The sequence below is a fragment of the Nerophis lumbriciformis genome, linkage group LG20, assembly GCF_033978685.3.
Source record: "Nerophis lumbriciformis linkage group LG20, RoL_Nlum_v2.1, whole genome shotgun sequence".
Classification (NCBI taxonomy): Eukaryota; Metazoa; Chordata; class Actinopteri; order Syngnathiformes; family Syngnathidae; genus Nerophis; species Nerophis lumbriciformis.
Window position 1 is genome coordinate 10,032,838 of NC_084567.2, and position 14,739 is coordinate 10,047,576.

The window sequence follows — 14,739 nt, forward strand, 5'->3', positions numbered from 1 at the left end:
ATTCTCTTTACCTACCTAAGGCATCTTTTGACCGAAAGCCTTGAATGTTGGTGCCCACTTTTCAGCCAATGTCAGAATCCCCAGAGGCTCCCATATGGTCTAGCGGTGAGGATTCCTGGTTTTCACCCAGGCGGCCCGGGTTCGACTCCCGGTATGGGAAGACATTTTTCATATTGGTCAAAGGCAACCTTTGACTGAAAGGCTTGCCAAACAACGTAATAACTCAGTAACTCAGACAATCTGCCATTGTCTGAATTACTACTTTCTTAAGCACCTAACTTCAAAGTCACCAAGTATTCATTGTTGATGTGTGGGATCTATATACTTGGATTGTTTAACAGCGACCTTTAACTGAAGAGCTGGAACGTTCATGCCCACCAGTGAATTTACATTTTGAGATTTACTTTAACTACCAAAGGCATCTTTTGACCGAAATCCCTGAATGTTGGTGCCCTCTTTTCAGCCAATGTCTGAGTTTTACCAGCCTCCCATATGGTCCAGCGTTGAGATTCCTGGTTTTCGCCCGGTTTCGACTCCCGGTACAGGAACTAACTTTTCATATTGGTCTAAGGCAACTTTTGACTGACAGGCTTGCCAGGTAATGCTCACAATCTGCCATTGTCTGAGTTACCACTTTGTTAAGTACCTAACTTCAGAGTCACCAGGTTTTCATTGTTGATGTGTGGGATCGATATACTTGGATTGTTTAACAGCGACCTTTAACTGAAGAGCTGGAACGTTCATGCCCACCAGTAAATTTACATTTTGAGATTTCCTTTAACTACCAAAGGCATCTTTTGACCGAAATCCCTGAATGTTGGTGCCCTCTTTTCAGCCAATGTCTGAGTTTTACCAGGCTCCCATATGGTCTAGCGTTGAGATTCCTGGTTTTCACCCAGGCAGCCAGGTTTCGACTCCTGGTACAGGAACTAACTTTTCATATTGGTCTAAGGCAACCTTTGACTGACAGGCTTGCCAGGTAATGCTCACAATCTGCCATTGTCTGAGTTACCACTTTGTTAAGTACCTAACTTCAGAGTCACCAGGTTTTCATTGTTTATATGTGTGATCTATATACTTGGATTGTCTAACAGCAACCTTTAACTGAAGGGCTGGAACGCTCATGCCCACCAGTGAATTTACATCTTGAGATTCTCTTTACCTACCTAAGGCATCTTTTGACTGGAAGCCTTGAATGTTGGTGCCCACTTTTCAGCCAATGTCAGAAGTCCCAGAGGCTCCCATATGGTCTAGCGGTGAGGATTCCTGTTTTTCACCCAGGCGGCCTGGGTTCGACTCCCGGTATGGGAAGAAATTTTTCATATTGGTCAAAGGCAACCTTTGACTGAAAGGCTTGCCAAACAATGCAATAACTCAGTAACTCAGACAATCTGCCATTGTCTGAATTACTACTTTGTTAAGCACCTATCTTCAAAGTCACCAAGTATTCATTGTTGATGTGTGGGATCTATATACTTGGATTGACTAACAGCGACCTTTAACTGAAGGGCTGGAACGTTCATGCCCACCAGTGAATTTACATTTTGAGATTTCCTTTAACTACCAAAGGCATCTTTTGACCTAAATCCCTGAATGTTGGTGCCCTCTTTTCAGCCAATGTCTGAGGTGTACCAGGCTCCCATATGGTCTAACGGTGAGGATTCCTGGTTATCACCCAGGCAGCCCGCCTTCAACTCCCTGTATGGGAAAACAAAATTCATATTGGTCTAAGGCAACCTTTGACTGACAGGCTTGCCAGGTAATGCTCACAATCTGCCATTGTCTGAGTTACCACTTTGTTAAGTACCTAACTTCAGAGTCACCAGGTTTTCATTGTTGATGTGTGTGATCTATATGCTTGGATTGTCTAACAGCGACCTTTAACTGAAGGGCTGGAACGCTCATGCCCACCAGTGAATTTACATCTTGAGATTCTCTTTACCTACATCTTTTGACCGGAAGCCTTGAATGTCGGTGCCCTCTTTTCAGCCAATGTCTGAAGTACCATAGGCTCTCATATGGTTTAGCGGTGAGTATTCTTGATTCTTGATTTTCCCCCACACGGCCTGGGTTCGACTCCCGGTATGTGAACTAATTTTTCATATTGGTCTAAGGCAACCTTTGACTGAAAGGCTTGCCAGGTAATGCTCACAATCTGCCATTGTCTGAGTTACCACTTTGTTAAGTACCTAACTTCAGAGTCACCAGGTTTTCATTGTTGATGTGTGGGATCAAGTTTCTTCAGCGTGTTTCGCCAACCGCTCATGTAGTGAATAACGGATTCTGGCTTCAACAAAAGTCCCTACATAACAAGAGGGTAATAGCGCAACAATCTCGTTAACATTACAGCAATCGTAAATGTCAACTCTGAACACGCGCACGGACACAAGTCTCGTTGGTGCTCTCAAAAAACAAAAAAGGAAATGCATTTTACTTTGTGTCTTGGAATATGTGCTGAGCACTCTTGGGAGTTTCAGAGGTATAAACGAGCAGTGGATTCACGTAGTCACCGCGAGCATGTACATAAACGAGCAGTGTGAGGAAAATCCCATGTCAGTTTTTGTCCAGGTAGTGCCTTCTCCTTCGCTGTAATACAATTTTTCGGTGTCATCACATTTAGACTTGCTAAGGAACAAATCTCTAGCCGCTGATAACATCTTCAAAGTGAAGGTGCTGCAAGCCAGAAACTGACAGGCTTGCCAGTTAATATCCCATGTTGAGCCTAAAGGCTGGTACACAAATACAAACCTTAAGATGTTTTTTTTTATCTGTTACAGACCTCACACATAAAGACAAAAAAGGAAGTAATCAGGAAGTTGAGCTTTTGTTACCTATATAGTCCAGTGGTAAATTGTGGTTGTCACTAGATTTCCATGTTTGATTTTTAAGAAATGTATTTGTTGAGTATCCAGTAATGGCCTTTACCTGAAGGGCTGGACCGTTTATGCCCACCAGTCAATATATCTTGAGATGTCCTTTAACTGCCTAAGGGATCTTTTGACCGAAAGCCTTGAAAGTTGGTGCCCACTTTTCAGCCAATGTCAGAAGTCCCAGAGGGTCCCATATGGTCTAGCGGTGAGGATTCCTGGTTTTCACCCAGGCGTCCCGGGTTAGACTCCCGGTATGGGAACTAAATTTTCATATTGGTCTAAGGCAATCTTTGACTGACAGGCTTGCCAGGTAATGCTTACAATCTGCCATTGTCTGAGTTACCACTTTGTTAAGGACCTAACTTCAGAGTCACCATGTTTTCATTGTAGATGTGTGGAATCTATATGCTGGGATTGTCTAACAGCGACCTTTAACTGAAGGGCTGGAACATTCATGCCCACCAGTGAATTTACATCTTGAGATTCTCTTTACCTACCTAAGGCATCTTTTGACCGGAAGCCTTGAATGTTGGTGCCCACTTTTCAGCCAATGTCAGAAGGCCCAGAGCCTCCCATATGGTCTAGCGGTGAGGATTCCTGGTTTTCACCCAGGCGGCCTGGGTTCGACTCCCGGTATGGGAAGAAATTTTTCATATTGGTCAAAGGCAACCTTTGACTGACAGGCTTGCCAGGTAATGCTTACAATCTGCCATTGTCTGAGTTACCACTTTGTTAAGTACCTAACTTCAGAGTCACCATGTTTTCATTGTAGATGTGTGGGATCTATGTGTGGATTGTCTAACAGTGACCTGTAACTGAAGGGCTGGAACGTTCATGCCCACCAGTGAATTTACATCTTCAGATTCTCTTTAACTACCTAAGGCATCTTTTGACCGGAAGCCTTGAATGTTGGTGCCCTCTTTTCAACCAATATCAGATGTCCCAGAGACTCCCATATGGTTTAGCGTTGAGGATTCCTGGTTTTCACCCAGGAGACTGGGGTTTGACTCCCGGTATGGGAACTAATTTTTCATATTGGTCTAAGGCAACCTTTGACTGAAAGGCTTGCCAGGTAATGCTCACAATCTGCCATTGTCTGGGTTACCACTTTGTTAAGCACCTAACTTCAAAGTCACCTGGTATTCATTGTTGATGTGTGGGATCTATATACTTGTATTGTCTAACAGCGACCTTTAACTGAAGGGCTGGAACGTTCATGCCCCCCAGTGAATTTATATTTTGAAATTTCCTTTAACTCCCTTAGGCATCTTTTGATCGAAATCCCTGAATGTTGGTGCCCTTTTTTCAGCCAATGTCTGAGGTTTACCAGGCTCCCATATGGTCTAGCGGTGAGGGTTCCTGGTGTTCACCCAGGCAGCCTGGCTTCGACTCGCAGTATGGGAACTAATTTTTCATATTGGTCTAAGGCTACATTTGACTGAAAGGCTTGCCAGGTAATGCTCACAATCTGCCATTGTCTGAGTTACCACTTTGTAAAGTACCTAACTTCAGAGTCACCAGGTTTTCATTGTTGATGTGTGGGATCTATATGCTTGGATTGTCTAACAGCGAACTTTAACCGAAGGGCTGGAACATTCATGCCCACCAGTCAATTTACATCTTAAGATGTCCAATAACTACCTAAGGCATCTTTTGACCGAAAGACTTGAAAGTTAATGCCCCCTTTTAGCCAATGTTTGAGTTTCCCTTTTGTTAGGCATTTAACTCAAGTTTAAGTTTTGAGTCCAGATGTTATGTTCTATGAGTTCTGACTCCCATATGGTCTAGCGGCGAGGATTCCTGGTTTTCACAAAGGCAACCTTGGTACGACTTCCAGTACGGAAACTACTTTTTGATATTGGTCTAAGTCAACCTTGACTGAAAGGCTTGACAGGTAATGCTCACATTCTGCCAATGTCCGAGTTATCACTTTGTTAAGCACCAAACTTCAAAGTCACCAGATTTTGACAACACTTAAGACCTTTAGCATATCAGTATGTGGAATTAAATAATATAATGGATTAAGCAAAGAAATCAAACAATGTACTGATGTGATCCAGTTTGGGAAATTGTTCAAACGCAAAGTGTTTACAAAGTACAAGGAAGAAGAATACTGATACAAATCTCGAACTTGATTGATAAATTACATACATTCTGTCATATATTCAGTAAATAATGTAAATCAATCAGTAAATTAAATTAAAAACAACCTAATTATGACATGTACTGATATTGTTAATATTCATTCATTGTTGTTGTGTTTAAGATCGAAAAAGGAAGTGAACAATTGTTTTCGAAATTATTTCCAGAGAGGAAATGGGTAGAATTAATTCTTCCTGCTCCTTTTCAGATATGTTAGAATATTATAACTGCACACATGTTCGAAAAATCACTATGTTGTTCTTTCTTTTACCGTTATTTTCTTCTATTCATTTTTGTTGTTGTTTTGTTTTGGGTTTCCTTTTCTCCTTTTTTTTTTAACATGTTCGAAAAAAGGGTGGAGTGCCATCTCCGGGTTGGGGAGGAGATCTTGCCCCAAGTGGAGGAGTTCAAGTACCTCGGAGTCTTGTTCACGAGTGAGGGAAGAGTGGATCGTGAGATTGACAGGCGGATCGGTGTGGCGTCTTCAGTAATGCGGACGCTGTATCGATCCGTTGTGGTGAAGAAGGAGCTGAGCCGGAAGGCAAAGCTCTCAATTTACCGGTCGATCTACGTTCCCATCCTCACCTATGGTCATGAGCTTTGGGTTATGACCGAAAGGACAAGATCACGGGTACAAGCGGCCGAAATGAGTTTCCTCCGCCGGGTGGCGGGGCTCTCCCTTAGAGATAGGGTGAGAAGCTCTGCCATCCGGGGGGAGTTCAAAGTAAAGCCGCTGCTCCTCCACATGGAGAGGAGCCAGATGAGGTGGTTCGGGCATCTGGTCAGGATGCCACCCGAACGCCTCCTTAGGGAGGTGTTTAGGGCACGTCCGACCGGTAGGAGGCCGCGGGGAAAACCCAGGACACGTTGGGAAGACTATGTCTCCCGGCTGGCCTGGGAACGCCTCTGGGTCCCACAGGAAGAGCTGGACGAAGTGGCTGGGGAGAGGGAAGTCTGGGCTTTCCTGCTTAGGCTGCTGCCCCCGCGACCTGACCTCGGATAAGCGGAAGAAGATGGATGGATGTTCGAAATAAATATTTACAATACAAACCAAATAAGCTTCCACCTCACATACGGTATAGAACTTTAGATTCCTGGTTCTCACCAAAGTGGCTTGCGTTCAATTTCTGGCTTGTGATTGGTTTCCTTGGTCGCTGAATTCCTTCCTTAGTGAGTGCGGAGTAAAAGAGTCCAAATTCAACTGTAAAGCGAAACTTGGGCAACTCTTTCCAAACTGCACAGCAGGCAGAGGACATTGAAGAACCAACTCCTACAAATTATTAAATGTTGTACCCAAGGTTGGTTTATGTTGGATGTCTGCACTCTATTCATTCATTGTCTCTTTGTCCCTTTGCAGGTTCCGTTGCATCGTTTACCCATTCAAGCAAAAGTTGACCATATCCACCGCCTCCTTGATCATAGTCATCATCTGGGTCCTGGCCATATCCATCATGTGTCCATCTGGTGTGATGCTCCAAGTGACTCAGGAGCAGAGCATCCAGGTGCTGCTGGGCTACGACAACAAAACAACTCCTTTTTACTGGTGCAGGGAGAACTGGCCCAACCAGGACATGCGGAAGATCTACACCACTGTTTTGTTCGCCAACATTTACCTGGCACCGCTGTCCCTCATCGTCATCATGTACGCCCGCATCGGAATCACGCTCTTTAAGACGGCCATGCCGACAGGGGGCAAGCCGGGCCACGACAACCGCCACACTGTGTCCAAGAAGAAGCAGCGAGTGATCAAGATGCTCCTCATCGTTGCCTTTCTCTTCATCCTCTCCTGGCTACCTCTGTGGACTCTCATGATGCTGAGCGACTACGCCCGGCTCACCGAGCAGCAGTACAGGATCATAAACATCTACATCTACCCTTTCGCCCACTGGCTCGCCTTCTTCAACAGCAGCGTCAATCCCATCATCTACGGGTTCTTCAACGAGAACTTCCGGCGGGGATTTCAGGCGGTCTTCAAGTTCAGCCTGTGTACTGCCGACGGCCAGCGGAGGAAGACCTACTCGCACAGGCTGCAGACCAACTCCGTGCTGCCGGCTAATAACGTACAGACATCCCTGGAGCCTATTTCTCTAAACAGCTTGGAGAAGACCAGCTCCAGGCGAATCCACCGTGTCACCGAGCAGGACTTGGTCATGGAGGACCTGGACAAGGGGTCTAGCAGTGGTGGAGTCACGGCTGTGTCCATTTGAACTAGTGCCATTCCTCAAGGTGTCGGTTTTGAGGTTTTCGGTCCTCGTACCACCTGAGTGTTCCTTGTAAAAACTGAACTAAAGCAGGAAGCTACCTCCCCTAAAATGCAATTCGAGCCAGAAATGAAGATTTGTTGTCGGGTGCCAATGCACATTCTGAACATCTGAAGGGTGTCAACAAAGGATTCTGTGTTCAAGTCCTAATAGCACAAACAATCAGTGTTGTGGTAACGTGATGCCTACAAAACTACAGTAGAACCTGTTTAGAGTCAGTCCGGTTTATGTTTACAACCCGTCTATGTCAACAAACTCATCAAGTCCGGGTCAACTGTGTTCTTCTTATTACTTGTCAACATACAATTTGAGATTCAAATGGGTCGTTTCTATGATGAATTCAGTCCGTTTATGTCGACATGTTTTGCAGTAATGTTAAATGTGCCTATAGGGACTTCCTGGTCAATGCACAGAACGCTTCAAAATAAAAGCATGTCAGTATTAGCCTGGATTTTACCACAGCAACCAAATTCTTCGTATGTCCCTGGCAAAAGTCGCAAGTAAACGTGTTTTCCGTTTTGGTTATGTGGGCAATCGCTTACGTCGTGGCTCAGCCAGTGTGAGGCGCGTCGACACAAATAAGTTCTATTGTAGTACCTTTCGAAAAAACACAGTATGTGTTTAAATGTAGAAAGTTGCTTCATACATGGGCGACACTTGCAAAGTAGATTTCAGGTTTTTTTTGGCTCCCTTCGCTGAGCTCCGAGCACTTTATGTGGTAGCTTCATGGTTAGTTAACTAGCTTGCGAGAGTGCACCCAAGAATTCTGTTGTCTATCAACCAGGAAGTGGCATGCTAACATAATGGAAGGCTAAACCAATCAAAACAAAAATATGGTAATCCGTTGCTAACCGTTAACGTTGGTTTGTTTGTTGTGTTGCTCCGAGGCTTCTACAGGCTTGAAGCAATTTGAAGCAAATGCAATTGTGAGGCGATACGGAAGTCTAATGCTGGGTTATATCGCTAAGTAAGCTTAGTGGGATGATTTCAATGTGGTTTCGCTCTACTCCCAGCTTGGACGAGGCAAATCGGTGACTAATTTTGCGCATTCGGGAAGAACAATCTACGCTCTGACACTCTAATCCCACACAGATTCCGGGGTTACATCATCATCACGCCGAACCAAAACAATGTCACGCATTACCGATTCCTAAACTGGCATTAAAGGCACATAGAAGAGACTTAAACCCTGCGTAAGAAGGATGGTATTAGCAGTGCTGGGATACCAGCCAGGACGCCTCCTGTGCTACAAACGGAGCCTTGCTTTACTGTTATTTGCAGCGTATGTACAAATACTCCGACATTGTCACAGTCAAACCTGTTTGAGGCATGGTCGTGCACGAGTTTTTATTCTGAAAACAAACAGGCACTCAAAAACTGCGGGGATTACAGCAAGTGTTATTTATTCAGGAAGTCTCTGATGAATGTGCCGTGTAAAAATCTCACACGTCTTATCTCCCGTCCGTGAACACATTAATGCATAGAAGCAATTTTATTTTTGCCCCGAGAGAGGCCTGCAAAGAAGACTCCGGAGACGTACATGTTTATTAATATTTGTCCTGCTTTAATCTGACATCTTTATGTTAGTTTATACAACAGGTGGCCTGGGAGTAAAATGCAAACAAGTGAACCAAGCTATTTTGGAGGTCCCCAATGTGACGTTTTTGTTTGTTTAAATATGTATGTATATGTACATATCTACGTACATACATATATACATGCATACATATGTATGTATGTATGTACATACATATGTTTGTACATATGTACGTACATACATATGTACATGCATACATATGTATGTACATGTGTATGTACATATCTACGTACATACATATGTACATGCATACATATGTATGTATGTATGTACATACATATGTTTGTACATATGTACGTACATACATATGTACATGCATACATATGTATGTATGTATGTACATACATATGTTTGTACATATGTACGTACATACATATGTACATGCATGCATATGTATGTATGTACATACATATGTACATACATGTACATACATATGTACATACATGTATGTACATACACATGTACATACATGTATGTACATAAATGTATGTACATACATATGTATGTACATACATACATATGTACATACATACGTATGTATGTACATACTTATGTACATACATGTACATACATATGTACATACATATGTATGTATGTACATACATATGTACATACATGTACATACATATGTACGTACATGTATGTACATACATATGTACATACATGTATGTACATGAATGTACATACATATGTATGTACATACATGTACATACATATGTACATACATGTATGTACATATATATGTACATACATGTATGTACATATGTATGTCCATAAATGTATGTACATACATATGTATGTACTAGAGATGCGCGGATAGGCAATTATTTCATCCACAACCGCATCACAAAAGTCGTCAACCATCCGCATCCACCCGAACTAACATTTAATCAAAACCGCACCCGCCCGTTGTTATATATCTAATATAGACGATGCAAGGCATTAGTGAGGTTGTAAAGCTTTTGCCTGTTAAAGAAAAGAGACTGATCCAATGCAGCAGAGACATTCAATGCGTGCCACGCTGTCACGGCCCAGACGCACACCAGTGTGCAATCATCTGGGAGCCGCGCTGAGCGCACCTCCGTGGAGGTGCGATGTCCCTCGCACCCGCGGCGGCTCCACCCGGGCTCGCGCCCGAGGCTTCAGCGCGCACCGCGGCGGCCATCCTACTCGTCGCGGCCTAGCCCTCGCGGCTCTTGCTGCCGGCGACGGCCGGGTATGGGCCCGACGCTCCAGCGCCATCCATTTTCAGGGCTAGTTGATTCGGCAGGTGGGTTGTTACACACTCCTTAGCGGGTTCCGACTTCCATGGCCACCGTCCTGCTGTCTATATCAACCAACACCTTTTCTGGGGTCTGATGAGCGTCGGCATCGGGCGCCTTAACCCGGCGTTCGGTTCATCCCGCAGCGCCAGTTCTGCTTACCAAAAGTGGCCCACTCGGCTCACCAGGGTGAGCCCCACCCCTTTCGTGAGCCCACTGCGCGCGAAGTGACCCCTGTTACGCGCCCCCGGCCACGGGGGTGGCGGGCAGGTAAGCTGCGCGGGCGGAGCGCGCGGAGTGACCCCTGTTACGAGCCCCCGGCCACGGGGGTGGCGGGCAGGTAAGCTGCTTACCTGCTGCGCGTGACGCCGGCCGCGGCGAAGGCGGACGAGGCGGGGTGTCGGTGCGGTGGGCGTGGTGGTGACCCTGGACGTGCGTCGGGCCCTTCTCACGGATCACCTCAGCTACGGCTCCCGGTGGGGCCCTCTGGGGGGAAGGGGCCTCGGTCCCGGACCCCGGTGAGGCGTCCCTTCTCCGCTCCGTAAAAGTGTCCATCTCTTCTTCTTTTTTTCTTCTTCTGTTGTGGCATATGCTGCAGGTGCCTGCTCGTTTTTCGTATGTGGGTAACAACATTTAACTATGTATATATATTTCCGAATTGGTTTAACTGCCACCCGCCTGAATCTATTTAAAATCTAATTTTTTTTTATTTCAACCGCCTGACCCGACCCGCGGATAAAATCTAATTTTTTTTTATTTCAACCGCCCGACCTGCGGATAATCAGCGGACTCCGCGGTTGTGTCCGCAAACCGCGCATCTCTAGTATGTACATACATACATATGTATGTACATATGTACATGCATAAACATACATATGTACATATGTACATACATGTATGTACATACATATGTACATACATGTACATACAAGTGAACTGAGCTATTTTGGAGGTTGTCAATGTGACGTTTTTGTTTGTTTAAATATGTATGTATATGTACATACATATGTTTGTACTTATGTATGTATATACATATGTATGCATGTACATATGTATGTACATACATATGTACATACATGTATGTCTATACATATGTACATACATGTATGTACGTATGTATGTACATAAATGTATGTATATACATATATACATACATGTATGTACGTATGTATGTACATAAATGTATGTATATACATATGTACATACATGTATGTACGTATGTATATACATACATGTATGTACATACATATATATGTATGTACATATGTACAAACATGTATGTACTTATGTATATACATACATGTATGTACTTACATATATATATGTATGTACATATGTACATTCATAAACATACATATGTACATACATGTATGTACGGAGCTATTTTGGAGGTTCCCAATGTGAAGTTTTTGTTTGTTTAAATATGTATGTATATGTACATACATATGAATGTATGTATGTACATGCATATGTACATACATGTACATACTATATGTACACACATGTATGTACATAAATATGTACATACATATGTTCATACATGTATGTACATATGTATGTACATACATTACATGTATATGTAATGTATGTACATTTTTGTAGCCAAGAATATCCCAGTAGTCATTCTTCTGATTAATTTTATATCATAATATATTGGGGGGAAAAAAACTCAATTTCCGTATTGACCCAAATATAAGACGACCTTTGTTTTCCCAGGATCAGCTTTTGTAAAAATACAAAACATTGTGCGTTCGGTGTCAGGTTTAGAGTTAGGTTTTAAATAAGGGTTAGGTTTGAGGTTTGGATTATGGGCAGGATCAAGTGTGGATTTTTTGTTTGTTTGTACAAGAATAGTTCGTTTTTTGTAAGTCATGTGAGTGCCAAGCAGAAAAGCTCCGACTCTGTAGGTTTGCATGTACAGTATACAGTACATCTTTAGAGCAGACCTAAAATATGAGGCCACACCATTTTTTCCCCCCAGACTTATATTCGGGTCGATATGATCATAGATGTATGAATATGTAGTATGGAGGAATTAGCTATCGCTGTTTGTCAGTTAGTTATCCCATAAAGGGGATCTCCACTTACCTGTTCTACTAGAGTATACAGAAATGTTCAAATAATTGGGGTGGGGGGACGAGTTGAATTTTCATTTTTGATTTTTTTTGTTTTGTTTGTAAAAGTTGCTTCTGTTTGAGTACGATTGGTCCGTGTACCTTCCGTTCAACCTATTTCCAATTGTGAAACGCAAATCAAAAAACAAAATTAAGGCCGTTTTTCGATTTTCATTATATATGGCAAATTTGAAAACAAACCAAAAAGGGTTGATTTTTCATTAATTTATTGCCATAAAATTGGATTTTGTGCTGTTTTCCTTTTATGGATTTTTATTTTTCCAGATAAACACAAACATCAAATATATATTCATCCAAAATGCATTGTTATCTGTGTGATGACAATTTGAAACGGAAGCAGTATTTTAGCTTTTCTTTAGCATTTAGCATATATTTTTTTAGCATAATGCTAACACCTTTGTTCAGCAGGAGTCCTATTGTCATTTTTAAAAAGTATCATTAAATAATTGTCCAACTTTTGTTTCAGAAATGAAAATAGAAAAAAATGCCCCGAAATTTGTTTTTTGATTTTTATTCAAGAATTGGAAAAAGAATGAACGGGAAGGTACACGGACCTGTGTACCTTTCATTCTATTTCCAATTCAGGAACGCTAATTAAAAAACAAAGTTAGGGCCGTTTTTAGATTTTTACTAAAAATGGCAGATTTGAAAACAAACAAAAAAGGGCTCAAATTCAAATATTGCCATACAATTTGACTTTGTGCTGTTTTCCTTTTATGGATTTTTGTTTTTCCAGATAAACACAAAAATCCAATTTGTGTTTATCCAAAATGCAAAAATGCGTGTTTATACGTGTGATGACAAATTTAAGCAGTATTTTAGCGTTTCCTTGGTGTTTAGCATGTTTTTAGCATAACGCTAACACCTTTGTTTAGCAGTTTTCGTTCTAAAAAAGTGTCATTAAATAGTTGTCCAACTTTTGTTTCAGAAATGAAAATAGAAAAAAATGCCCCGAAATTTGTTTTTTGATTTTCATTCAAGAATTGGAAAAAGAATGAACGGGAAGGTACACGCACCTGTGTACCTTTCGTTCTATTTCCAATTCAGGAATGCTAATCAAAAAACAAAGTTAGGGCCGTTTTTCGATTTTTACTATATATGTCAGATTTGAAAACAAGCAAAAAAAGGTTCAAATTCAAATATTGCCATACAATTTGACTTTGTGCTGTTTTCCTTTTATGGATTTTTGTGTTTATCTGGAAAAACAAAAATCCATAATCGTGTTTATCCAAAATGCAAAAATGTGTGTTTATATGTGAAATTGAAGCAGTATTTTAGCGTTTCCTTGGCGTCTAGCATGTTTTTAGCATAACGCTAACACCTTTGTTTAGCAGTTTTCGTTTTAAAAAAGTGTCATTAAATCCAACTTTTGTTTCAGAAAAAAAAATTGAAAAAAATGTCCTAAAATTTGTTTTTTGATTTTCATTTAAGAATTGGAAAAAGAATGAACGGGAAGGTACACAAACCTGTGTGCCTTTCGTTCATTCTGTTTCCAATTCTGGAACGCTAATCAAAAAACAAAGTTAGGGCCGTTTTTTGATTTTTACTATATATGGCAGATTTGAAAACAAACAAAAAAGGGTTCAAATTCAAATATTGCCATACAATTTGACTTTGTGCTGTTTTCCTTTTATGGATTTTTGTTTTTCCAGATAAACACAAAAATCCAATTCGTGTTTATCCAAAATGCAAAAATGTGTGTTTATATGTGAAAATGAAGCAGTATTTTAGCGTTTCCTTGGCGTTTAGCATGTTTTTAGCATAACGCTAACACCTTTGTTCAGCAGTTGTCGTTTAAAAAAAAAGTGTCATTAAATAGTTGTCCAACTTTTGTTTCAGAAATGAAAATAGAAAAAAATGCCCCGAAATGTGTTTTTTGATTTTCATTCAAGAATTGGAAAAAAAATGAACGGGAAGGTACACAAACCTGTGTGCCTTTCGTTCATTCTATTTCCAATTCTGGAACGCTAATCAAAAAACAAAGTTAGGGCCGTTTTTCGATTTTTACTAAAAATGGCAGATTTGAAAACAAACAAAAAAGGGTTCAAATTCAAATATTGCCATATATTTTGACTTTGTGCTGTTTTCCTTTTATAGAATTTTGTTTTTCCAGATAAACACAAAAATCCAATTCGTGTTTAACTGTTTGATGACAAATTGAACCGGAAGCAGTATTTTAGCGTTTCCTTGGCGTTTAGCATGTTTTTAGCATAACGCTAACACTTTTGTTCAGCAGTTGTCGTTTTCAAAAAGGTGTCATTAAATAGTTGTCCAACTTTTGTTTCAGAAATGAAAATAGAAAAAAATGCCCCGAAATTTGTTTTTTGATTTCCATTCAAGAATTGGAAAAAAAAATGAACGGGAAGGTACACGGACCTGTGTACCTTTCGTTCTATTTCCAATTCTGGAACGCTAATAAAAAAACAAAGTAAGGGCCGTTTTTCGATTTTTACTATATATGGCAGATTTGAA

At 41.4% G+C, this 14,739-nt stretch overlaps 1 protein-coding gene and 4 non-coding genes across 6 annotated transcripts in view; all 5 read left to right on the forward strand.

Annotated features, from left to right (window-relative positions):
- npffr2a (neuropeptide FF receptor 2a) overlaps window positions 1-8,898 on the forward strand; it is a 214,176-nt gene extending 205,278 nt beyond the window's left edge. For both annotated transcript variants that reach the window (XM_061980413.1, XM_061980412.1), the window contains one exon: window positions 6,370-8,898. In XM_061980413.1, the coding sequence (XP_061836397.1) occupies window positions 6,370-7,219 (850 nt within the window). In that variant the 3' untranslated portion in view covers window positions 7,220-8,898. The remainder of the gene's footprint in view (window positions 1-6,369) is intronic.
- On the forward strand, window positions 89-160 carry trnae-uuc (transfer RNA glutamic acid (anticodon UUC)). The gene has a single exon. It is a non-coding gene; the product is annotated as a tRNA-Glu (tRNA).
- Window positions 1,240-1,311, forward strand: trnae-uuc (transfer RNA glutamic acid (anticodon UUC)). The gene has a single exon. It is a non-coding gene; the product is annotated as a tRNA-Glu (tRNA).
- On the forward strand, window positions 3,059-3,130 carry trnae-uuc (transfer RNA glutamic acid (anticodon UUC)). Its single transcript has one exon. It is a non-coding gene; the product is annotated as a tRNA-Glu (tRNA).
- trnae-uuc (transfer RNA glutamic acid (anticodon UUC)) lies at window positions 3,441-3,512 on the forward strand. Its single transcript has one exon. It is a non-coding gene; the product is annotated as a tRNA-Glu (tRNA).
- Window positions 8,899-14,739: the final 5,841 nt, after the last annotated feature.